The sequence below is a fragment of the Felis catus genome, chromosome A3 (genome assembly GCF_018350175.1).
Source record: "Felis catus isolate Fca126 chromosome A3, F.catus_Fca126_mat1.0, whole genome shotgun sequence".
NCBI classification, from domain to species: domain Eukaryota; kingdom Metazoa; phylum Chordata; class Mammalia; order Carnivora; family Felidae; genus Felis; species Felis catus.
This window is the reverse complement of record NC_058370.1, coordinates 108,699,897-108,726,975: the sequence shown is the minus strand read 5'-3', so window position 1 is coordinate 108,726,975 and position 27,079 is coordinate 108,699,897. Positions and strand designations below refer to the sequence as shown.

At 39.5% G+C, this 27,079-nt stretch overlaps 1 protein-coding gene across 3 annotated transcripts in view; it reads right to left on the bottom strand.

The window, feature by feature from the left end:
• The window catches only part of DHX57 (DExH-box helicase 57), a 54,680-nt gene that overhangs the window by 17,441 nt on the left and 10,160 nt on the right, over positions 1-27,079 (bottom strand). For 2 of the 3 annotated variants that reach the window (XM_006930350.3, XM_019827653.3), the window contains exons 3-15: positions 26,285-26,437; positions 25,058-25,243; positions 23,915-24,753; positions 21,945-22,192; positions 20,356-20,477; positions 18,438-18,633; positions 17,377-17,501; positions 12,919-13,052; positions 12,008-12,062; positions 9,986-10,191; positions 5,126-5,242; positions 1,707-1,803; positions 478-651 (exon numbers count right to left, since the gene is read on the bottom strand). In XM_006930350.3, the coding sequence (XP_006930412.1) occupies positions 478-651; positions 1,707-1,803; positions 5,126-5,242; positions 9,986-10,191; positions 12,008-12,062; positions 12,919-13,052; positions 17,377-17,501; positions 18,438-18,633; positions 20,356-20,477; positions 21,945-22,192; positions 23,915-24,753; positions 25,058-25,243; positions 26,285-26,437 (2,652 nt within the window). The remainder of the gene's footprint in view (positions 1-477; positions 652-1,706; positions 1,804-5,125; positions 5,243-9,985; positions 10,192-12,007; positions 12,063-12,918; positions 13,053-17,376; positions 17,502-18,437; positions 18,634-20,355; positions 20,478-21,944; positions 22,193-23,914; positions 24,754-25,057; positions 25,244-26,284; positions 26,438-27,079) is intronic. The other variant, XM_019827654.2, reaches the window with a different exon arrangement.

Genomic DNA, 27,079 nt, shown 5'->3' with positions numbered 1-27,079 from the left:
CATGATCTGAGCCACAATCAAGAGCCGGACGCTTAACCGACTGAGCGACCTAGGTGCCCCAACCTTTTCTCTCTTCATTCTTTTTCATGGTTTATTTTGACAAATAAAAACTGGACATAGGTGTACAAAATGGTTTTGATATATGTATGCATTATGAAATGATTTCCACAATCAAATTAATTAACACACCCATCACCTCCCATGTCATTCCATCTTTTTCATTCAAGCACATGTAAAGCATATGGAAAAAAGAGGAAAAATAATTAATTACTTCCAAGGGAAAGCCTTAAACCTTCCACCTCTGTTTGACTTTAAGACTATGGTCCTGGTATAGAATCACTCATATATACCCATATGCGGTTTCCATAAAATATTTTTCCAAACGGTAACCCATGTAGCTCAAAAGCATCAGCCATTAACAGCCGTGGCACTCCAATGCATCTTTAGCCCCTCTCTCACATTGCCAAAAGAGAATACCTCTTTTCTTTCATTTTCCCAGAATCGATGACATAGACAACATCATCAATGGTTATGGATGTCTCAGCAATGTTGGTAGAAATTATAATCTTAGTTACACCCACAGGGGGTTTTACAAACACAGCCTGCTGCTCTTCACTGGATAAAGATGAATGAAGTGGGTGAACCACGCATCTGGAAGGAAACAAACACACATTTAATATTCTGGCACAAAAGGCTGGAACTGGATTAATGGTGGGTGAATTTCTATTAAAATTAACAATAGAACTCCAAGTATCAGCAGCTTCTCTAGAACCTGCCCTCAGGGTCCAGCTCTTCTAAAAAAAATTTTTTTTTTCAACATTTATTTATTTTTGGTACAGAGAGAGACAGAGCATGAACGGGGGAGGGGCAGAGAGAGAGGGAGACACAGAATCGGAAACAGGCTCCAGGCTCTGAGCTGTCAGCACAGAGCCCGACGCGGGGCTCGAACTCACGGACCACGAGATCGTGACCTGGCTGAAGTCAGACGCTTAACCGACTGCGCCCCCCAGGCGCCCCCCAGGCGCCCCCCAGCTCTTCTAAATGAGAAGGTTCTTTCTGAGCCTTACAAAATGTTGACTCAGCTCTATGAACTAGAAACCTTGCACTGACTTGGGAAAAAACTGGAATGTAACTCAGTAGTAAGTAATCAAGAGAAACGTATAGCTGATATTCTATAAGTAACAAGCCTCGCACACTAACCAGGAGAGAATCATTTTTCCTCTACCTTTAAATCCAGAGGACCAGAGGCAGAGGTAGTGATGTGAGCTAAGCCAAGATATTCCTATATTCCTGGGAGTGTTTCTCTCTTTAGTAGCTGTCGCTTTAGATCTAAAAACACATATCTTGCTACTGGAAAAGGAACTATTGCAAATTATTTTTTTCTCAAATGGTAACATTTCTTTGTTGTTACTTACACTGGCTTCTCCCATCCCTCCCCACCCCCCATCTGGCAACTGAAATTACATGCAATTTTGCTGAGTCACTACGCTAAGTGAAGAGAAAAATTTTTATTTAATGGAATGGGAATGATTGATTATCTGGAACAAATAGGTTTGTCTACTTCCAGCTGGCATAAACAGACATATTCTCGAGCAGTGACACCATGGTCTAAAGAGGGTGATGACTGTCACAGACCATTCTGGTTATTCATCTTTGCATACAATACAACTGCAGATGGTTAAGGCTACAGAAAGCAATTAACTTACCGATTACTGCGTCTGTTGTTGAAAAGAGAATTGGACTGTAGCTGTTCATATAGCATTTTGATTTCTGCTAGTCCCGGTAAAAATACAAGTATAGCCCCTGGGTATACAAAAAGAATCGATCTGACAGATGCAAAAAAGGAAAAACTAATATGGATTATAGAGCTATTTTAAACTTTAAAAAATGTAATAATCTGAGATTTTTCACTATCAATTTTCTTTTTTTTAAAAAGTCCCCAAGGATTTAAATGGATGACACTGTTTTTTATCCATTTTCTGATTTACCTTTCTACAAGAGGAAAACTGAAGTGTAGAAAAATATAACACTTTAGGCCATATAAGAATCATTAGCAAAGCTCTTTTTAATTCTTTTAACGTTTATTCAGTTTTGAGAGACAGAGAGAGACAGCGTGTGAGCAGGGGACGGGCAGAGAATGAGGGAGACAGAATCTGAAGTAGGCTCCAGGCTCTGAGCTGTCAGCACAGAGCCTGACGTGGGGCTCGAACTCACAAACTGTGAGATCATGACCTGAGCTGAAGTTGGACGGTTAACCAGTTAACTGACTGACTGAACCATCCAGGCACCTCTCATCAGCAAAGCTCTTTAAATATACTTCTTTAGTGCACTGGGCACTGACATTCTGTTTCTATAGGAAGAGTTATCCTTCTAATCTTATAAGACAGGAAGACTCTTCTCTCTGTTAGTAAATAAAACCCATAAACATTTTACTGGAAATGAGAAAAAGAAAAGAAAATTGGCTGGTCAACCTGATAATCTAAATTCAGATAGATGTTAGAGAGGCAGCACATTAACTGGCCATGCCCTATTGAAGGTTTTATGGGCTTTTAAATTTTAATTAAAGAAAATAAGCAGTGATAACCGATTACAAAATATTTCTGTGCCAAGAGTGGCCACTCAGCAAGTCACCTTCTTCTGAGCTTTATTCAAAGAGGGAATTGACACCATCTTCACTAGCCCCTCCCTTTAATCCTACAAATATTTATTGGGGGCCTATGTCCGCTCTGTGCTAGGTAGAATGGAATATAAACCAAAAATCTGCCCACAAGGAACTCAGGACCTATTATTTATCACAGTTATTTGCTCTACTAAGTAAATAAGGAAACTAAGTTATTATGAAAATGGAACTCTGAAGAGGGCAAAAGACATCTTTCAGGGTTAGTTTCAAACACCTCATAGTATACAAAGTATGTTTACGTACATTGTCTCATTTGATCCTCATGCCACTCATTAAGGTTATTAGTACCTTTAAAGTGACTCAATAACTCAGCCAGGCGACAGAGTTAATGAGAGTGGGGCCTGGACACAAACCTGGGTTTCTGGGACCCTCTCTCCTCTCCCCTCTCCCTATATTTATATCATCTATATCATCTATATCTGTATCTGTATCTGTATCTATATCTGTATCTATCTTTAAGAGAGAAAGCACAAGCAGGGGAGAAGGACAGAGAGAATCTTAAGCAGGCTTCATGCTTAGGGGGGAGCCCGATGTAGTGCTTGATCCCACAACCCTGGGATCATGACCTGAACCGAAATCAAGAGTCAGACACTTGACTGACTAAGCCACCCAGGTGCTCCTGTCCATATTTTTATGTGCCTCCTGATGTGCTCTGCCCTCACAGCTTGGCCATTTGTATCAGCGGTATCTTTTTTTTGTTTTTTTTTTAAAGTAAGCTCTATACTCAATGTGGGGCTTAAACTCAAGACCCCGAAATCAAGAGTCATATATGCTCTTCCCGCTGAGCCAGGGAAGAGGTGTCCCTTTAACATTCACAAATATGTCAGAGCCCCCACTTGCTACATCTACTCTGCTTTGAATTCAGGTAATTTTCTAGCAGTTCTTTTGTCCGCTATACCTGATTTTTTTCAATAATAGTCTTTTCTTTTGGGATGAAACAAGATATGTAGACCAGTGATAATGCATTAGCAAACACGGACTACCCGCCCGAGATGACAACAACGTACTTCAATCCTTTTGCGTGGCTCATACGTCTCTTCAGGAAATATCACGTAATGATTAAAGTCTAAGCGGTGGCGGACAGCCACTCCCATTTCTCTTAAGCGCTGTGCAGCGAGCACATGAGGTAAGTGTTTGATCTGTCGTTCAACTTATGATCACCCAACAATGGCTGCATCTATTCAGGCAGCAAATATTCCAGGTACTGCCCTAGGGTCTGAGGAACACAGTGGTGCCTGATAAATCCACATTCTTGAGCAGTTTACATGCTATTGAAGGAGACCGTCAGTAAGCAGAACTATGCTTCTGGATAGTGCGTGGTGCTACGATGAAAATGAAAATCATTTTTGGATATCACGATAGAGTAAGAGTTCAGAGAAGACTCCTCTGAAGAGAAAATGTTTGGCAGAAACCTGAATGATGTGACAGATTCAGTTACGAGAAGATTTAGGGGATGAGGGTCTGCCCAGTGAGCTTAAGAAGGCCATTGGGATAGGACGACGGTGAGTAAGGGGAAAGTAGTTGTTGCTCTGTGTCACAGTAGTAGCAATGTTCATAGGAATAATAATGACAAAATACGTTATCATTGCAACGGTATCGTTTTTAGGCGGAGTATCGATGGGCATTAACTGCATGCCAGGCACTGCGCCAAGTGCTTTACATATGGTTTCTTTCTTTCTTTCTTTCTTTCTTTCTTTCTTTCTTTCTTTCTTTCTTTCTTTCTTCCTTCCTTCCTTCCTTCCTTCCTTCCTTCCTTTCTTTTTCTTTTCTTTTTTTTAAAGATTTTATCTTTAAGTAATCTCTACTCCCAGTGTGAGGCTTGAACTCACAGCCCTGAGATCAAGAGTCCTGTGCTCCACTGACTGAGCTAGCCAGGAGCCAGGGACCCCATACAATGGTTTCTTTTAATCCTCAAAATATCTTCATGTCAGAGGACTTATTATATTGTCTTCATTTCACAAACAAGGAAACTGAGGCATAGCAAAGATAAGGGCTCTCTACCTGCGACTACACAGTTCCTGAGTAGCAGAGCTAGGACGTTATCAGACTCCTAGAGTCTGTTCTCTTAACCCCCCTGCCCTGTGACCTTCATGTGAATCAAACACTCATTACCAGACTCCCATTTAGCCTGGGGCTAGGTGTTTAATATGTGGATCACCCAGGCCTTCTTTTCAAACTTCCTCCTTGTGGATTTTGTGTTGTTAACATCTTTTTGCCCGGCGGGAACAAAAGAGTGCTGAGTGAAAGCTGCAGGTGAACCTCGAAAAGTAAAAGGTAAAATCCTCCCCCCTGAAAAGCCTAATAAGCAACTTTACATACAACTGTCAGTGAAAAAGTGAGGGTGGGGGTGACAGCTCCAGGAAGGGAGGTCGCTCCCACAGCACCCATCATCTAAGTGAGCCGCCTTCCTTTCGCCGTCTCCCACACAAATGAAGAAGTGATTACCTGGAGGGTAGGAGTGCTTTCCATCCACGATCCACTCTAACAAGGCCTCTATTAATTCCAGATTAACCTTTTCGAAATCCATGATGGACATAGTTTTGATGACTGATTTGCTAACCCCTGAAAGAAAGGTAAAAATCAGAAGGATAACTAAACCTTATTAAAGACAGCGATGCCTGTGAACTAGGTGGGTCTCACCTTGAATTGCCAACACAGATGTTCACACTGATGCACTGAAATGACCTGGTTTCTTTCAGTCGCTCAGAAAGTACACGTTTACTAGGAGAACTTTTTGCTTGAACAAGGACCCAAAGAACAGGCTCCTGACCCTGCTGGAAAGGCTCAGATAGGCTGCTGTTTCCTTTCTTCCTCCCCCCTTTTACCCATCACACACTTAGTGACCATTTAAATACCAGAAACAAAATTCAAAGACAAATACACTTTAGAAACCCCTCCTAGATTCAGTCAAGTCATGAGTCAGATCAGATGGAAGTCCAGGCAATAGTAATCCAGGGAAATCAACAGAGACCAAAGCTTTCACTGACATCTTCACAATAGTGACTCTTTCCCGCCCCCACCCAAAGTTTATTTTGAGAGAGAGTGTGAGCAGGGAAGGGGCAGAGAGAGAGGGAGAGACAGAATCCAAAGCAGGCTCTGCACCAGCCATGCAGAGCCCAGCACAGGGCTTGAACCCTCGAACCATGAGATCATGACCTGAACTGAAATCAACAGCCTGAAGCTTAACCGACTGAGCCACCCACATGCCCCACACAAGTTTTGGATCTTCCCTGAAAAATACATGTGATTTTAATGGCTTCACTAACAACTCCTGAAGGCTATCCTCAGACTTCTAGTTTAAGGGTTTCTAGTCTCCTCCGAATCTATCTGAGGCCTAGTGAAAGACACAGTTCTTTGTGCTTGGGCTATAAGAGCTATAAGCTTGGGCTCTTTTTTTTTTTTTTAATTTTTTTTTCAACGTTTTTTTTAATTTATTTTTGGGACAGAGAGAGACAGAGCACAAACGGGGGAGGGGCAGAGAGAGAGGGAGACACAGAATCCGAAACAGGCTCCAGGCTCCGAGCCATCAGCCCAGAGCCTGACGTGGGGCTCGAACTCACGGAGCGCGAGATCGTGACCTGGCTGAAGTTGGACGCTTAACCGACTGCGCCACCCAGGCGCCCCAAGCTTGGGCTCTTTTAAAAACAAATAGCATATTCTTGGGAGTCTAACTCTCTAAAGACTACTGGCCTTTCTTCTTGGGTCCTCTTAATAGCCCATCACCCTAAATATAGTCTAACTAGAACAAAATAGCTGCAGGTAGAATCATGGAAGAGACGTTTCCTATATTAGGCTAAAAAGTTTGAAAAGGGGCAAAAGCAGTTTCTAAACAATGTTGTTCTACAGTGCGGAGCCTGTGTGGGTCAAAAATGAAAGAAAGAAACAGGTTATATAAATAAGGGTGTGGTGGGGTGTGGAAGGCAGAGAAGGAATCATTTTTATCTGTCAAGATTCCAAAAAGCTAGACTTGAATTTTCTTTTTTTTTTTTTAAGTAAGCTTCATGCTCAGCGTGGAGCCCAGTGCAGGGCTTGAACTCATGACCCTGAGATCAAGACCTGAGCTGAGGTCAAGAGTTGAATGCTTAACCCTCTGAACTGTCCAGGTGCCCCCAAAAAGCTAGACTTTTTTTTTCAAAAAGGAGAAAAGATCAGCTAACAGAAAAAAAGAGAAGTGAAATCGTTTTTTAAAAAAATTTTTAGGGGCACCTGGGTGGCTCAGGCGGTGAAGGTGTCCCACTCTTGGTTTCTCGTGGTCCGTGGGTTCATCCCTGCATCAGGCTCTTCACTGACGGTGCACAGCCTGCTTCAGATCCTCTGTCTCCCTCTCTCTCTGCCCCCCCCTCCCCAAAAATAAACATTAAACAAATTTTTTCAGGGGCTCCTTGGAGGCTCAGTTGGTTAAGCATCTGACTCTTGATTTGGGTTCAGGTCATGATCTCACAGTTTCAGGAGTTCGAGCCCGTGTCGGGCTCTGCCCCGACAGCAGGAAGCCCGCTTGAGACTCTTCCTCTCTCTCTGCCCCTCCCCTGCTTGCACTCTCTCTGTCTTTCCCAAAAATTAAAAAACAAAACAAAACTTTAAAAAAATAAAAGCAAAGGGGCACCTCAGTGGCCCAGTTGGTTAAGTGTCTGACTTTGGCTCAGGTCATGATCTCACAGTTTGTGGGTTCGAACCCCGCGTCAGGCTCTGTGCTGAATTCTTGCTCGGAGCCTGGAGCCTGCTTCAGATTCTGTGTCTCCTTCTCTCTCTGCCCCTCCCCCACTTGTGCTCTGTCTCTCTATCAAAAATAAATAAATGTAATAAAAGAAGTTAAAGAAATAATAAATAAAAGAAAGTTTTTATAGTTGGGCAGTTTTTACTACTTAAAAGGACTGATTATTTTTTTAACTAGAAAAAGTTTTAAGAGTTGACCTCAGAAACATTATTTTGATTTTCTGAAAAATGAGAGAGTCTTGAGATCAACCAGATTTAGTCTTTTTGTTATAGGGAAAGAGAAGCTAGTGACAGAGCCGGGTTTCATGACCCCAAATCTTCTATCCTCCTCCCCCCTCAGAAAGGAATTCTCAAAAGTGCTTTCTGAACTTTGGTAAACTGTGTGCTTGAAATTGGAAAGGCCTGGCTTAGATCCCATCATAATTTTTAAAGAAAATTCCGAAATTTCAAAAGAGAAACCAAAGAGGTTTTCCTGTTCCATAATTTAATAGAATAAGGAAATGGGAATTATCAGCTGGTATGATGTACAGAAGGAACACAAACTTGTGACTCAGACATATTTCAGTTAAAATTACTAATGTGTATTGACTAGATGGGCACCGTGCTGTGGATTTGTATTATCTCATTTAACTCCCTAAACAACTCCATTTTATAGATTAGGAAACTGAGGTACAGAGAGGACAAGGGACTTGCTTGAGGAATTCTGAGGGAGCAAGTTGAACCCAGGTCTGTATGATGCAAGTTCATACTCTCAACCTTACTTCTCAGGATGTTGGGAAGATTAAGTGAAATATTTAGGAGCTATGCGTATCTTTCTGAACAGCAGAATAATAGCTAATCCCCTAATTCCTGGATGATTACCACTCCCCACGCAGGACTGGGAAGATAGTCTTCGGCAGAAGGAGAAAAAGGAAAACTCATTTGCTTCTTCTCCTATAGAACAGGGGGATGCAGGCTCTTACTCCTTGAAAGGTAAGCACTTTTGTTTTTTTGGAAGGGCTAGAGGAGTTGGGGTGGCAGTCCAGGGAAAAGAGCAGGGAGGGCAGTTGAGACATGTCTCTGGTCTAGGCTTTAAGGAAGAAAGCAACAGTAGTAATGTTGCAGTGTCTGTGTGTTTAGCCCAGCTCATATGCACAGAAGACTATCTAGGAACAAAGAACAGTTAGGTGGGACCTGGCATAGGAGGAGGGATCAGCTAAGAACACATAAAGAAATGCTCAGTATAGGATGGACCCACAAAAGACGCTATTTGAAAGCCTGTGAGTAATGCTAAAACTAGTGGATGACATTTTGAGGATTTTAGAGGCTATTTAAAAAGTCTTCAAATATCTCTCCACAAATGACGTATTAACTATAAAGGGAACAAACAGTGACCTACACAGGGAGACACGTAGCCAGCATCTCCTTAACCAAGTGATCAAAAACAACACTGCCAATAAAGGGACAAACCAATGTCATATGCCTCCTGATACGATGTACCAAAAAGGACTCAACATTGTTTCTGTGGTTTTCTAACCAAAAATGAAACCCAAAAGGTTGGGTTTTCTAACCTAAATTTAATCATGGGGAAACATTAGACAAATCTAAATGAAGGGATATTTTAGAAAATAACTGGCCCAAACTCCTAAAAAATGTCAAGATCTTAAAAGAAAAATAAAGGCTGAGGAGTTTTTCCAGATCAAAAGAAACTAAAGACACACAACAATGAATGCAATACATAATTGTGGGTTGGATTCTGGGCCGGAAAAAAATAGCAATAAAGGACATTTTTGAGATAATTGGCAAATTAGAATAGTGACTATGGATTAAATAATAGTATTATATCAGTTAAATGTCTTCATTTTGATCATGTCCTGTGCTTATGGTCTTAAGAAATACATATGTCCGTTCTTGACTTCATCTCAGATCATGATCTCCCAGTTCATGGGTTTGAGCCCTGCATCAGGCTCTGTGCTGACAGTGCAGAGCCTGCTTGGGGTTCTCTCTCTCCTTTCTCTGATCCTCCCCTGCTTGCAGGCGCGCGTGTGCTCTCTCTTTTTCTCTCTCAAAATACGTAAATAAACATTAAAAAAGAAAAAAGAGAAAGAAATATGTACTCATATACGAGGGATTAAAGGACATGATATCTGCAACCTACTCAAAGGTTCAAGAAAAAAATATATAACGTGTACACAGTGCAAATGATAAAGGAAATGAAGCAAAATAATAATTGGTGAGCTGGGGTAAAGGATATATGAGAGTTCATTGTATGGTCCTGCCAGCTTTTATTATGAATTTGCAATCATATCAAAATAAAAAGTTACAAAATACTAAGGAATATACTTGTATTTCACTAGTTCCCAATTTTTCTATAATAAACATTTCTTTTATAATCAGAAAATACCTATATGTAAATATAATAACAATTATATCTAATATGTGTTGAAACTGCTATTTTTTTTTTCCAAGTTTAAGGTTGTTCTGATGCATTAAAGACAATGTAGCTGTGAAACAAGGGCCACGTTTTTCTTCCTCTGGATCACGGTGGGGGGCGGCGGGGGGAAACTGGTTCCCTACGACATAACCATAATATTCCCCCAGGAAACACATTACCTTTATAGCGGGCCAGGAGCTGCTTGAAATCCAACTGTTGGTCTGGCACTGCATCTCTGACAGAATCCTGGTCCTGGAGGTGAAGGGAGAGCCTCAGGTCTTCTTCTACTTCTTCAAACGCAGTTCTGCTGCGCCTCGCTTTAAGCTTCTCCTTTGACATCTGTTTCATGGAGCGCAGATAAGGGCTCCCATCCTGCAGCACGTACCTGAGCAAGTTAAACAAAGGGATGGGGCTGTTAGTATGTAGGTCTGTTGGTGAGGAATGAAAATATTCACCTATTTATGTTTTCCGATCAGCAGAGTGTTGCTCTGTCTCTGCCCCATTCATGTGCTTCTCTTTCACCAGTCCAGGGTTCTGCTGGCCTGTGCCCTATTTCTGGTAGGGAACACACTAGAATGTTTTTGGTTCTGTTTCAAGGTAATTCTGGAGGCAGTGAGTTTGAGAAAGTGAGAGAATAAAGACAGGTAAACTAGTTAACACGTTAACTTCCCCAGAGATTCACAGCGGAAATGGGGTAGGGCCCCCACATAACAATTTATTTAATAAGTTCCCTACATAGGCTTATTGCACACAAAAGTTTGAGAGCCACTGTTTTGGGGTTTTTCGCTTGAGAAAACTGTACCATTAAATAAATAATTAGAAGTAGGTCTTATTAGAAAGGGAAGGAGCAGGGAGTAGGAGAAAAATTCTGAACCGAGTTTTCGGTGCCAGACTGCAAGGGCATTTTCTTTCTGGAGCTCAGAGGTCAGGAACAAAGATACTGATTTGGAAATTCTTGGCACAGAGGTGACATCTGAAATCACATGAGTCTAACAGAGGGACAAAAGAGTTTAATGGTGAGAAGGAATAGCGCAAGGATAAAACCATGGGGCGGGGGGAAAGGTGGTGGTTTCATGGTCAAAGAGTAGGAAGAGGAATCAGGGCTTTCAAAGGAGAGAAATATGTTTGTATCCAATGGAAATGGCCATTTTTTACCCAGCACTGAAATTATGCAGACATCCTGACTCTCACACTAGACTGCAAGCTCCCTGAGCACTGCAGGATGATGATGATGATGATGATGATGATGATGATGATGATGATAATAGCTAACATTTGTTAGGTGCCAGGCACAGTTCTAAGCATCTGCAGCTATTAACTCTAAGAATTAATTAATCCATCCTCATGACAACCCTGTGAAGCAGCTATTAATATACCATTTTACTTGTGATGAACCTGAGTCACACAGAGATCAAGCTACTCATCAATGTTACAGTTAGTAAGTAGAGGGATTTAAATATTGGCAGTTTATCTGCAGAATGGGTACTTTTTTTCATATTAAATTCTCCATATATTTGGTCCTTCATCATTTAAAAAAATTTTTTTAATGTTTATTTATTTTTGAGAGAGAAAGAGAGAGAGACAGAGACAGAGAGAGCGTGAGCAGGGGAGGGCAGAGAGAGAGAGGGAGACACAGAATCCGAAACAGGCGCCAGGCTACAAGCTGTCTGCACAGAGCCTGATGCAGGGCTTGAACCCATGAACCATGAGATCATGACCTGAGCCAAAGTCAGATACCTAACTGACTGAGCCACTGAGGTGCCCCTGTCCTTCATCATTTTTTCAATAGACTTCATTCTTCAGTACAGTTTTAGGTTCACAGCAATATTGAGCAGAAGGTACAGAGGTTTCCTGATACTCCCTGTTTCCCACAAACGTATAGCCTTCCCCATTATCAACACCACCCCCCCTGCCCCCCAACACCAGGGTGGTATAACTGTTATACTGATGAAGCTACAATGGTACATCATGATCACCCAAAGTCCATAGTTTACATAGTTCCAGTCAGTACTCTTAACATGCAATGTGTACTGTGATGTGAATTGCAAATGATTTGTATAATATTTGCTGAGAAGGGAAAACCAAACACTCAAATGGAAAAATTAGAAGAAAAACTAACATGTCTATTAAAATGCTGGCACACTGAGGTAAAATAATGTTTTCAAAGACTTTCACCAAACCTTGATTAATGTCTTCCTTACCTTGTCACAGCAATTGCATCTTCCAGAAAAAACTGATCAACAGGAAACGTACGACCTAGAAAGACAAGAAAATAAAAGACTCCGGATACCTGTTCAACTACCTTGAAATAAATAGTTTGCAAATGTAAAATTCTCTTAAAACAAAGCTTGGCACATTAAGGTACTGTTTGCTTTGTTGTCTTAAACATATCAGAAGAAAAGAAAAGCTTTTGATGAGAGAAATTAGAAGGGATAGATAGATTCCAGCTCATAAAAAAACAGAAGTATATAGGTGGAAATGCTCATTTGGTAATAGGACATTTTTTAACCTCTTTTTTTTTTTTTTAAACCTGTTACACTTTTCCCACCCTCCCCTTCCCCAAGGGGACTTTTAAACATTCAACAACTACAAGAAATAGTATGATTATTCGTCAAAATCGTCCATAAATTGTTCTTGTGACAATCAACTGCAGAAGGATAAAGCAACGTCCAAGGTGATAAATTAATCCCACAGTGAGACTGTGAAAGCACCAGAACACACAGACTACTCAACTTCACTTTCTCCCAGAGTGGACCAACATCCAGGAAGTTAGCAGAATCCTGTAGTGAACAAATCTGCTATACACAGAGACAACTCTATGACAGATTACCACTATTAACTCATACTTCAATATTAAACACAACGGAATTCTAGAAATCCTAATAACTGAGACTTTTTTCAAAAGCACATGTAAAACTGAAATCTCTTAGCAAATGGATATAATGTTGCTTCTTTATTAATTTCATTATATGGTCATTAATTTTATTTGTTATAAATCTAATCACTTCTTGAGAAAATATCAATACCTGTTATTTTACATCTCAGATGAACTTTAAAAATAATTATATTTGCTTATCAGAACAAGGCATATTTAATGATGCATATTAATCACCTGGTATAGTAATAATTGGGCAGGAACTGAAATATTCTGAAAAGAGCTCAGCATTTAAAGTTGCACTCATTAGAATAACTTGAAGAGTTGGTCTCTGCAACAAAATGTCCTTCAAGACTAGCAGCAAGAAGTCACTAAGGGAAATAAAAGAAACACCTCAAGATCAAACAAATTTAATACATAAAAATGAATTAGCTTTATTTTTTTAAACGTTTATTTTATTTTTGAGGGGGGAGGGAGAGAGGAGAGGGAGAGAGAGAGAGAGAGAGAGAGAGAGAGAGAGAATGAGCAGGGGAGGGGCAGAGAGAGACAGAGACACAGAATCTAAAGCAGGCTCCACGCTCCGAGTTGTCAGCACAGAGCCTGACGTGGGGCTCGAACCTGTGGACCGTGAGATCATGGCCTGAGCTGAAGTCAGATGCTTAACCAACTGAGCCACCCAGGTGCCCCAAAATGAATTAGCTTTTGATGCATTTTGAGCAAGGAATGTGTAGACCTATGTGAAAAAAAAAAACAACTCTACATCTTATAGAAAGATATGTCATGATCCTAGATGTGAAGACTTAAAATTATGAAGATATAAACTCAAATAACCAAATAAACTCAAATCAGTGTAGTACCAATCAAAGTACCAACAGGATCTATCATTGCATTTGATAATGCAATGCATTTGATAATTCTACTTCCGGATATCTACACATACATAATGAAGAATATACAAAGATTTTCATAATAACATTGTTCGTAATAGTAAAACAATGACAACTGCCTACATGTCCATCAACCAAGAAGTGGTTGGCTAAAAAGAAATCACCCAATCTGTGGAATAACATGAGGCAGACAGTAGGAAATAACACAGAGCTTTAGATACTGATATGAAAACATCTCTGAAAAAAACCCAAGTATGTACTGCAACAAGTACTGCACAAAAGCAGTATCCTTACTGGTTGGTCTCCCTGCTTTGGCCCATCCCCTTGCAATCTCTTCTCAATAGCGCAGACCAATGGTTCTGTTCGAATGTAACTCTTACTGTGCCAGTCTTCAGCTCATAATCCTTTGATGACTTATTAAAATCCTCACTAACAAGTTAGGTCCTACATGACATTTTCTGCCCCTACCACCACTTGTCTCCGGCTGCTCTCCCCTTATTCACTCACTCCAGCCACACGGTCCTCCTTGTTGTCCTGGAGGCATGTACCTCAGGTCTTTTGCACATGTTATTGATCTGCCTGCAATCGGCTTCTCCCAGACATTCACAGGTAGTTCCCTCATTTCCTTCAAGTTTTTACTCAAAGATACCTTTGTAGCCAGGCCTTCCCTAGTCACTCTATTAAAAATTCAAATGCTCCCCTCCCCTGCATTTCATATCACCTTTTCTCTTCTTGGCACTTAACATATTTTACTTATTTATCATTCTTATTGTTGAGCTCACCCATCAGAATAGAAGCTCTATGAGGACAGGGATTTGGATCTATTTTGTTTACTAATAAAATAATCTAGAACAATGTCTGGAACAATAGTAGCTGCTCAAAAAACCTGTTGACTTACTAAATGAACACATCAGTTGTATAAGAAAAAAAGGTCAGAAAGTAAAAGTACCTATTTCTAACAAAGTAGACATAAATGTCAATGTATAAAAAGGACATATCACTAGTCTCATCACCACAGTTATCTCTGGGGAAGAGACTGGTAATGCTTTGGAAGTGTTAAGGGAGACTTTCATTTTATCTGTATTGCTTGGATGGATAGATAGGTAGGTAGATAGATAGATAGATAGATAGATAGACAGATGGATAGATAGATGGATAGATAGATAGACGGATAGATAGATAGATAGATAGATAGATAGATAGATAGATAGATAGTAGGCTCCATGTCCAATGTGAGTCTCAAACTCACGACCCCAAGACCAAGAGTTGCATGTTCCATTGACTGAACCAGCCAGGTGCCTCCTGTATAGCTTTAATTTTTAATGAGAGCATATTCCTGTACTATTTCATTCTCTTTAATTTCATGAGCTAATTAACTTACATGTAGGACTTTTGTTTCTTTTTTAGGGAAAAGGACATAATATAACAATTAAGAAATGTTTAAATAATTTATAATACACGCATACTTAAAATCTCTTTCTGCAATTATTAACTTCAAAGATAGTTCATGCTATCACGTTAACTATTATATGAGAAGCAGCACACACAACTCCAATAGTGTTTGTGGGGACATATATCTCTACCACATCTCTCTCCTAACTCCTAATATACTCCCAGAAGAAAACAGACCAAAATTGTAACAGGTAATTATTATACAGGGGACAAAAAATTTTTTTTGACATTTCTTTGATACTTTCCAAACATTGAGAAAAATCATGTTATCTCTATGGTCAGAAAATCTATTAAAAATTTTAAACAAACACAGCTATAACTTTTCTATGTTTAACCTTTAATCTTATGTATATTTTTACTGATTTTGAGTCCTAGATTTTACTATTTTTTTGTTTTTCTTTTTCCATCTGAGCCGGCAAATATTCCCCTTTTTCTTGTAATTTGTACACTCCTTTCCCAAAGGCTGCTATTTGTAAATGACTGAATCTCCCTTCTCCAGAGTGTAATTTATCTTTCATCGGGTATTATTTTGAATTTTTAACTGCTGATATTCTACAAGTCATTAAGTTTTATATAAAAATCTTTCTCTTTTGAGATCACGATTGAGAAACCAGATCCAGTACTATGCTCTAGTTTCTCTGAGTTTGTGGAAATATAGATGTTATGAAAGTCAAAACCATTTTTTATATTTAGAATTATACTGGATATAATTTCCCCTAAAATTTTAAATGTACCTTTAGAATATAACATTTAAATATTATTAGTCTGGTAGAATGTCATATTTGATTTCCTCCTCCAAGTTGTTTAGTGATTCTGTGAAAATATTTTCTTCTTTCAAATGTTCACTTGAACATTTACCTGCAAAAATGAAATGACTTACCATTTATTTTTCCCCCCACTGTTTTCTGGAGTCTCTACAAAAAAATTATTTGCCCCTCAAAGATTCCCAGTGTTTTGTGTATAGTCATTTAAAATTTACTATTGCCATGTCCTAGGAATTATTTTTTTATTTTGATCTATTCTTTTTATATGTAAGTCTGCTTTTCTTTAGTTTCCAATTACTTGATATTTCTTATTTACTAGAGTATCAGTGTATTTATTTCTTTGAACAAATAGTCTTCTGGTCCTATGTCTTCCCTGCTCAGTTCTTAAAAACTTTTTATTAGCAGTAGCAGGGAATCCTTTTCATGTTTTTTGGTTTGTTTCTTTTTAAAATTTTGCTATTAGCTATTTTCTGCTTCTCTGGCATTCTGCCAACTTTAGTTACTTAGATTTTCCTTCTTCTCAAGGTACTTATAATAGTATAGTCCTTTTTGGGAAAGTCTAATAATTTTCATGGGATTCTTTTTTTTCCATACTACTTTTTTTTTTTTTTATTGCTCTAGAACATGATCCACATGACAAACTATGATTAATGCCATCTATTTACTAGGTCCTTCCTTTTAAAATACTCAGAATTTTGATTTTACATCCCAGCCCTTTAATGACTTCTAATTTCATAGAATAAAATCTAAATGCTTTATTGTCCATGGTATATAAGCCCCTGGAAGATCTGGTTTCTTCCTTTTCTACCTGCTACTTTTTCCGTCATTTACTACAACCAGCTGCGCAGGCTTCCTCCAGTTTCTGGGCTCATGATACCCTTTCCCACTGCAGAATCTGAGAATGGTGGCTTTGCCCCCATTTGTCACACAGGATGTCTTCTCATACTTCTGTTTTTAATTTAAATATCATCTCTTGAGAGATAGCAGCTCTGACCATCTCAGGGATCTCTCCCCTGCAAACACAGCAACCTGTTTATTCCTTCATAGTACTTACTCCAATTCATAATTGTTTACGTATTTATTTGCTCATTATTTGTTTTTCCTACTAGACAATGAGATAAAGGGGAGTCATATATGTTTGCTCACTATAGCAACCCCAGCAATTAACAGATCACTTGGCACTTAATACAGTCTCAACAAATGTATGAAAGAATGTCAGGACTGAATGACTGACCAAATGAACAAAGAAGGAAGGACATACTGACCAATCCATCAACTACAGCATGCCTTACATCTGCTACTCCTAAGTACAGTGCCCAGCTCAGCATGATGCCCAGGAGGTGTTAAGTATCTCCTGGGAGAAGATGCCCATCTGACAGGATGACTCTTCTAGTGATGAACATATGCCCTCCTAGCCTTTTTAGTATTACAGACCCTGGAGATCAGGAAAGCATTCCTCTTCTCTAACTTGGGCCTCCTCTGTGGCCTTCCTCTCTAGCTCTGTGAAACTGAACTGGAAACAGAACAAAATTCTTTCAGCCATGTCTTCATTTTATGTGTGTGGCTATTTGTTTGGAAAATCTTTGTTTTACCTTTCTTCTGTCCTCTCATGAACTTCATCAACAATGATATGGGTGATTCCTTGTAGAGCTGTGTCTCCCTCCAGCCTTCTCAGCAGCACGCCTGTGGTGCAGTACAACAGTCTGGTGGCTGAGGACTTACACAGAAAAGGGCATAGAAGGCATTCATGGAATTTTTGAAAAAAGGAAACTCTTTCTTTCTTTTTTCTTTTCTAAATTTTAACGAGGCTCCACATCCAACTTGAGCCCACGTGGCTTGAACCCATGACCCTGAGCTTAAGAGTCATATGCTCTACTGACTGAGCCAGCCAGGCACCCCAGGGAACACTTTCAAAGCCAAAGTGGTAAGGCCATTTTGAATGGATAGGGACAAAGAATATTGAAAACATCAGCAGTTGCATTTAATCTGAAACCACACTAAATGCATAGTTTCTTTCTGGCCAACAACAGTAAAAGCTTTTCTACTTTATATCAAAAATTTAAGTTTAAACCTCATAAAAAACATTCAAAAAGTATTATAAAACATAAAAACAACAGTGAATAATAAACCCAATTCTAAATTTGTCTGTTCCTTATTTGGTTAAATGGATTAAGTCTCAGGATTAAGAGTAAAATAGCAGTTACTAGATCACTTCTGCCAATAAAGAATAAAAGGTCTTAAAAAAAAAATGTTTCTTTTATTTTAAAAGAGAGAGGGGGAAAGTGTGCTCGCATGTGCAGGCAAGCAGGGAAGGAGCAGAGTGAGAGAGGGAGAGAGAGAATCCCAAGCAGGCTCCGTGCAATCAGCACAGAGCCTGGTGATGTAGGTCTCAATCCCATGAACCATGAGATCACGACCTGAGCCAAAATCAAGAGTGGGACGCTTAAATGACTGAGTCACCCAGGTGCCTCAGAATAAAAGGTAGAGGAAATTAAGTACACCCAAATAAGAGTTTATACCAAAATATTTCTGAAAGGTCTTTAGCCCTACCTAAGTCTATATCCCAAATTGCCCATGTGTCTCCAGACCCCAAAAACTCTTTATACTTGAAAACTAAATTTCTGTTATCAGGAAACAAGCAGAGCATACGAACCTTGACACTTTCCAGCCGGATCTGGTACCCCACAGTCAGACCCACTCTTTCTGTCCTTTCTTTAGCAACACGTTCAGCAACAGATATTGCCGAGATTCGTCGGGGTTGCGTACAGATGATGTTGGCCACCTTCTCAGGTGGTCCATTCAGAGAATCATCCAGAATAAACTGAGGAATCTGTGTGGTTTTTCCACATCTGTATGTCAAAACAAATAAGTCCTAATATGAGAGTTTTCAAGTGCTAGTTACCAAAAAAACAAAAACCAAACTAAAAAAAAAAAAAAAAAAAAAACAAAAAAACCCAAAACAATCATGTGCAGTGAGGAAAGTGAGAAACCTGATTATGATAAAATTCATAATCTTCATTTATCTTCTAAACTGACCTACTGACTTGTTACCTACAGCTCATAACTGCTAGGAATTTGCACTCAGATTAACAGGGCAATCAAATAATCATTTAGTATCATTTGTAAAATTGAGACAATTGAACAGACATTAGATTAAGTTCTGTAAACACCACTACAAATGACCTCTATGTTTGAATCCTAAAGAAATGGGAGTATTATGTTATGATTTTTATGTATTATCTTACTGATTTGGCTACAAGTAGACTGAGGTTAAAAAGATATGAAACTGGGGCACCTGGGTGGCTCAGTTGGTTAAGCGGCCAACTTCAGCTCAGGTCATGATCTCACGGTCCGTGAGTTCGAGCCCCGCGTCGGGCTCTGTGCTGACAGCTCGGAGCCTGGAGCCCGTTTCAGATTCTGTGTCTCCCTCTCTCTCTGACCCTCCCCTGCTCATGCTCTGTCTCTCTCTGTCTCAAAAATAAATAAACGTTAAAAAATTAAAAAAAAATAAAAATAAAAAAAAATAAATAAAAAGATATGAAACTGAGGGGCGCCTGGGTGACTCAGCCGGTTGAGCGTCCAACTTCGGCTCAGGTCATGATCTCAGTTAGTGAGTTCGAGCCCCGCGTGGGGCTCCGTGCTGACAGCTCAGAGCCTGGAGCCCACTTCAGATTCTGTGTCTCCCTCTCTCTCTGCCCCCCTCCCCTCTTGCGCTGTTTTCCTCTCTCTCTTTCTCTCTCTCTCTCAAAAATAAATATTAAAAAATTTTTCTTAAAAATATAAGAAACTGGAAGATCTCTTTAAATGTTTATTTATTTATTTTGAGAGAAAGAGAGGGCCAGCAGGGGAGAGGGGCATAGGGAGAGGGAGAGAGAATCCCAAGCAGGCTCCACACTGAACCGACATGGGGCTCAATCCCATGACCACAAGATCACAACCTGAGCTGCTATCAAGAGTCAGACTCTTAACTGACTGAGCCACCCAGACACCCCAAGAAACTGGAAGATCTCAAATTACTACTATATTGGTGAGTCTGGGCACGAATGTAATTATTAGGTTAAATACCTTTGAATAGAGAACTAAATTAAGGCTACAACCTATCGCTGCTAAATAAATTTGGATAACATGCAAAAAGGGTAAAGTAGGAAAAATAATATGCCCTAAGTTGTTATTAAAAGAACAAATAAAAGCTCTAAGGAAATCAGAATAAATTTAGCAGATGGAAGTTTCCAAGTTAAATGTTCTAGAACTATCCTTTACATTTAAAAATGGGCCTGGTAAAAGTCTTCATTTAGACCTTTTACCTTAAAATTGTCTCAGGGAAGAGGTGTGCAATGTCTATAAATTACTTGATGGATTTCTGAGGTGTTTTTTTGTTTTTTGTTTGTAATTTGGGTCTGTTGGCTAAAGATCTGTAAAATTAGGTTCCGTGAAATATTATTTAGTATCTGACAAGTAAAGCACAAATAACAACAGTTACTAGTTTTTTACAAGTAGAACTGGTTATGGTAACCAGGGTGCATACCATATTCATGGATGAAAGCTGCATTACAAATAAATTGCATTCTTACCCAGTCATACCACTTATAACAAGCACTTGGTGATCGCTCAACAATTTAAGAATGGTTTCTTTTTCTTCCCAAGCAGGGAGCGATTGTCTTTCTTGCAGAATTGCCTGGAACTGTCTGGAAGCCTAATAATATAAAAGATCCAGGCATCAGTTACGTTACTTTGAATCATCTTTCACAAAGATCTCAGGTTGGAATCTCATAGCTAGACCCACCCTTTCTGCTCTTTCTTTAACAATTTGTTCAGAGACAGAAATTGCAAATTTGTTAGGATTGGGGGCTAGACTTCAACAGAAGGCTGCTTACAGAATCAGCCAGAGAAAGCTGTGAAATCTTTGTGATTTTCCTACATCTGAATAAACTGCAAGATCTTGTAAGAGAAATAAGCCTCTTGTTTAGCACTACCCAGCTCTTCCTAGCAGGATTCTCTGCACCAGCACTATCCAGTAGAACCTTCCATGTTAATGGAAATGTTCTATAATAGCATTGTCCAAAAGAACAACCTCTGACTACATGTGGCTAGTGAGTATTTGAAATGTGGTTAGTGCTACTGAGGAACTGAATTTTTAATTTTATTTAATTTTAATTAACTTAAATTTAAACACCTGCATGTGGCCAGGGACTACCACACTGGATAGCATAGTTCTATCAGATTTTTACTAAAATCAGTAATAGTAAGAACACTCATGAAAGGTTCTTTTTGGCCACGCATCACATATATGTAACTCAGTCTGACGTGCAATGGCCAATAAACATTGTAGCATATGTTAAATCTAAAGATATATTTTTGAATAATATAAGAAATTTACATTAACACATCATTTTCTGCATATAATGTTATCATATAAATTTATCACCTCTAAACACAAACTGATCAAACTGAATATGTAATTTTTTGTTTTTGCTATCTTACTACTTATGGTGTGAATTTCTATTCATTTTGATGTTCTATAGGCATTGCACTACGTATGCCATAGTGTTATGCTGTGTCAAAAATCAGAATCAGAACTTCACAATTAGAAATGCTGCTAGACAGCATCCAATCCAATCCCCAAACTGGCTAAGCAACTTGTTTTTGTCCTACATCCAACCCTGCCCTAACAGTTCACTTACAGGTTCTTTGAAAACAATCTTCATGTGAATGGGATAAAAACAATATGGACTTTGGAAACAGAGATTTACCTTGAAGCCCTTGTGTGGCCACCTGCTAGCTATGTGACCTTAGGCAAGTTATTCATCCTAGGATTCTCTCAAATGGAGTCAGAGTCCCTCCTTCTCCTTTCTCCACTATTTTTTCTAATATAAATCACAGCACTAATTTTCATTTCACTTATCAGATTGTCTGTCATAGTACCAGAGCCACAAGATTCTGAGAATATTTGGTATATATGCGTGCATTTCACTTTCACCAGCCATTGGATTTTCCAAAACTATCTAGAACATGCACCCAAGTTTGCTGTGGCTTGCAGAAACCACGTGGAGTTAAAGAGAAACAAAAGCATACTAGGGAGGGTAGCCAGGCTTTCTAACTCCTAACCAGTTCATCTGTACAGTAGGGAGGCAATGCTAGCCAATCTCTGGGAACACCCTACCTGTTTGATTCGGAACTGCTTGCAGAGTTTAGCATTTTCAGCATGTACTGATTTTGCCTGCCAGTCATATCTTCTGGAAATCTTTTTCTTAAGGTTCACATAGCTCTCATTCTCCACTATAACTGGTGCAGGACCTTCATCCTCCTCTGAATCCTCCTCAGGTTCTGATTCTTTTTCAACTTGCAGGGGATAAAAGGAAACATTTTCCGTATGGAGCCCTTTCTTTAGCAAAGGGGGAGAGTCACTCTCTAACAAAGTAACAACAACAAAAAAATCGTAAGATGGAGAAAAAGCTAAAGCTTGAATAAAGCAGGTTCATTCGTTTCAAACAACTACTTCTACTGCTAAAGAACTTAAAATGCATCTTCAAATATACTTTAATTAGGAATAAGTGGCTATTGCTAAACCAAATTAAAAACGAAGAAGAAAAAAATCATGGCATGCTTTGTTAATTCTGTAGACTCTTTACATTCAAGGAATTAACTGACAGTTTCAACTATTTGCAAGTGTTCCTAAAATTCTATGACATGAAACCCAAATGTCTACCAAATGATAAATCAATACACAAAATATGGCATGTCCTTATAATGGAGTGTTATTCAGCAATAAAATGAAGTACTGATATGTCCTACGTGAACAAACCTTGAAAACATTATGCTGAGTGAAAGAAGCCGATCACAAAAGCCACATATTGTATGATTCCATTTCCAGGAAGTATACAGAATGGGCCAATGCACAGACACAGAATGTAGATTCATAGTTGTCAAGGGTTGAGGAAAGGGAGAAATGAGCACTCGCTGCTAGTAAGTATGGGGTTTCTTTTAGGGTTGATCAAAATGTTCTGGAATTAGACAGTTGTCATGGTTGGGGCGCCTGGGTGGCTCAGTCAGTTAAGCGTCTGACTTCGGCTCTGCCATTCCTGAGTTGGAGCCCCGCGTCAGGCTCTGTGCTGACAGCTCAGAGCCTGGAGCCTGCTTCAGATTCTGTGTCTTCCTCTCTCTCTGGCCCTTCCCTGCTTGCGCTCTGTTTCTCTCTCACTCAAAAATAAAGATTAAAAAAAAAAAAATAGTCGTCATGGTTGCACCACTCTGTGAATATACTAAAAAGCCACTGGATCGCACCCTTTAAAAGAGTGAATTTTATAGTATGTACATTGTATCTCAATAAAGGTGTTACTTAAAAAAAAAAAAGGCCCTGTCACACAATCTGTCATTTCTCCAGGAATATATTTGAATCCCACATACTAGAAACTGCTGTTTGGCAGCAGGTGGCTAGTGAGTGAACCTGGCCAACTGTATGCCATCCACACCTTAATGCAGTTTCATTGTTCTCTACTTACTGATGTTTACCTAAGAACTCTTGTGAAATCAGGAAAACTTGTTTCTCTCAAAGAAAGATGGCAACAAATAAGAATTCCTTGAAGAACTTTGAAAAAGGAGTTTAACTGTGGCGTACGAATCTGTATGGCAAATCCGCAAAGCGATCAAGCCAGAAGGTTCCACAAACATTTTTTAAACTGAGGGTTTAGGACTTCATAAAGAGAGCCTTAACACTAATGGACTTTGGGGGTCTAGTATACTGTGGAAAGAGAAATATCTCTAAAAACTCAGTTGAAAGTAATTCCATGTAAAACATCAGAAGTAAACATGTAAAACCAAATGGATTAAATCAAACATATTTTCTGGGAAGATGCTTTAAAGTTCTTCCAACCCCCAACTGTAGAATAAACTTCTGTATCACTACAAACTTTCAATGCAGACAGCCCAATCAGAGTGACAAAACTGGGGCTTTCAATTAAAGTCAGGCCACAGTTCAGGGGATTCTCATTCCCTTTTGCCCTTGGACTGAAGAGACTGATTGGCCTAAGATCACCGGGAGATCCTAGAGAAGCCCTCAGAAGCTCGGTCTTCCTTAATCCATCCTGAATGCCCCCTCCACAAAACCCTCCACTCAATCAAAGCCTTCCATACCTTCAGGAGTCTGATTTGGAGCGAAAGAATTGTTTGGGATCACTGGTTTACGACAGACAGGATTATTTATTCTGGTCCCAGACGACACTGGCGGAAAGTTCACAGGAGGGACACTGTATTTGTGATGGGTATTTGTTAGTAAATTGACTATTTCTGATTCTTCCTCTAAAAGGGTTATCAAAGAATATACAACAGGTTCGGAAGTTTCTGCAAATGTCAAGGCCTTGCCATAAAGGAACTCAGAGATATGTAAACGACAGGCCAGAGGTAGATTCTCATTGGTGGAATAAAATGCCACAAGGGGAGCTTGGTAGGGGTATTTGTGGTCTTTAGAAAATCGAATTTCAAGTTCATATAAAAAAGAGGCATCTTCATGAGCATTAAGATGAGAATCATCTACAATTCTTTCTGCTCTTCCGACAATTTGATTTGGGGGCACTTCATGTTTGAATTTGCATCTTGATCCAAATTTACAATTTCCTTTGAGGTAAAATTTACAGATTTCAAGTGAAGTCTCCTGTGTATTTTTGGTGCTTTCCTTTTGCTTTGATTTGCAGAATTTACTCGTCAAATACTCCAATCCCAATCCAATGGTCCAGACTCGGTTCTGAATTCTTTCGATAAATTTTTCTCCACAGATTGACTTCAGAGCAAATGCCTCTTCCTGCCGCTGTTCCACACACTCATCCACGCTCACATGGGCAACCGCCTCAGAGAGCTTCATCCTCTCCCCAAACGTCTCTGAAAAACACTGTGTGAGCAGATGTTCCAGCGATGCCCCCACATCTCCATCACAGATCCGCAGGGCTGCCTGACAGCGTTCAGGGTTGAACCCATACCTACCAAGTGTGAAACATGACAAAAAATATTGAGTAATTTCAAATCACAGAAGTGAAGTTCATTTAAACATGCTCATGTGAAGTTATAACTGTATATAGGCAGGATTGGCATTTTGAGAAAGTATCCCTGGTAACATGGATTCCTCCCTAGTCACCCTGTGCTGAAAGAGAGGGTATTAGGCACCTCAGCACCGCAGCAGCCCCTGCGACAGGAGAGCTTTCCAGGAGGGGGGAGTAGGGTTTGTAATGTGATTCCAGTTTCTTCAGTTCTCCCCCAGCCGCCGTAAATGTTGAAAGCAATCACCTGGCAAGTTTCTGCACTGCAAATGTTGAGACTGTGAATTCTGGATTAGGAGGCTCCACTAGGCCTGAGCCAGCACATTCCAAAGGGTCACAGTCGGGAACAAGGGAAGCTTCTCGGCCAGCAGGCCAGTACTGTTCATCATCACAATCAGGCTCGTCATCTTCCTCTTCCCCAGAAATGCCTCTTCTGACAAAGGTAACATGTTCATGTTATTAGATATTAAGTTCCACTTACTTCAAAGTAAAATTTAGCAAGAGTCTAAGAATTTAATTCAGGGAGCCAAAGGACACAGGACCCTAACCATTCTTCAGTCACTGATTTGAACTTTTACTGATCTAACTTCTATCTTGGCAATTAATATTTATCAGGCATTTATTAATGCCAGGTTCTATGCTAAGTGTTGTATGTGTTCTATCTCTTTAAAAATCTCCCCACAACCTTCGATCAGATACTGCTGGGATGTCCATTTTTCAGATGATCAACTAAAAGTTAGAGAGGGTTAGTAATTGCCAAAGGTTATACAGTAAAGAGCAACTAGAGATTTTAACCCAGGCAGTGTGACCCCAGAGCCTGTACTCTTAACCACAGAAGCCCTGGCCATCCTCCTTCTCCTCATTCATAAAAACCATCCCTGATTTTTTGCTTTGCCTAACCACCTTTCCTAAATCTAAGGCAGGTAAGAGATATGTAGGTAAGACGGAGGCTGAACTGTTGACTAACCCACCCATCGGTTCTGGTGAATGGAATGCATTGACTTCTTTGACTGAAATCACAGAGCAAAAACAGCCAAAATATTAAAAGTTGTTTCTCTGAGGCAGATGGTTATGAGAAAGTGTAATCCTAAGACTTCATCTGATCAACTCAATATTTGCTCCTCGAACAACATGTCTACTTGTTCACTGCAGGGTTTTATTTGGAAGGCTGTCAATAAAGCAATTACTGAATCCATATCAGCATTGTCCTCAGAAGAAAAGACGCAAAGGCAATCTGTACTGCTCCCAGATACTGCAAAACAAACGCACTCTAAAACTGCTGCTGAATAATTATTCTTGTTTTGCTTTTGCCTCACTTTCAACTAATCACATTGTCACAATAGGATCAGTATTGAAAAGCAACCCAAAGACACACTGGACGGACGGACGTTCCCACTGCCCCCACTGCCCCCACTGTCCCCACTGCCGAAACATCTTCCTTAACATAATAATTGACTCAAATAAAATAACTCACTCAGATCCAGCATCCGCATCTTGTTCTTGCAGGTCTCGGAGAAGAGCTTTCACTTTCTCTTGATTCTCAGAAGTCATATGCAGAGTCTGAAGGGGCATTTTGGCTTCGGGCTTCCATTTGGGGCGTGCCTCTCCTTTTCTACTGTTGCTAGGTCTGCAAAGGACACATTTACCTGTGACCAGAACTCTTACGCTCTCCTCACAGTCCTCAAACAGATACAACATGGACTGGACTGTCAAGTGTTTTACAAAAGATGACAATGACTGTGAAGAATTTCCCCTTTTCTACAGTATTTACCACACTTGATTATCTTGCAACTGCTGGGGAAAGAAAACAACCTGGTTAGATTCCTAATCACTAAATCTGGCTTCACTAACTCAAGAATCCTCTGGAAAAAGTAATGCTATGATGACTCCTGCTGCAGTTGAGAGTAGAGACTTTCAAAAGAAATGTTACACGCAAAGCATTTATTTCATTCTGTTTTAGGTGCCCAATCTGAAAACAATGGGAACATTAGGCCTTACTTTTGAAATATTTACTGACCTTATCGTTATTTCCTGATTACAAAAAAAATAATAATAAATACATGTTCACTGGAAAAAAGCAGAAAACAGAAGTCATCGTAATTCATATCAATTCTTTTTATATACACTTTTAAATGAAAGTATACAGCACATATAATCTTTTATAATTTATTTTATTTCCTCATCAAAATAAAACTGGAATTTTCGTAAGATTAAATATTCTTCTACAACATATTTTAATTTTTTTCTTTTTAATATTATCTGTTATTTT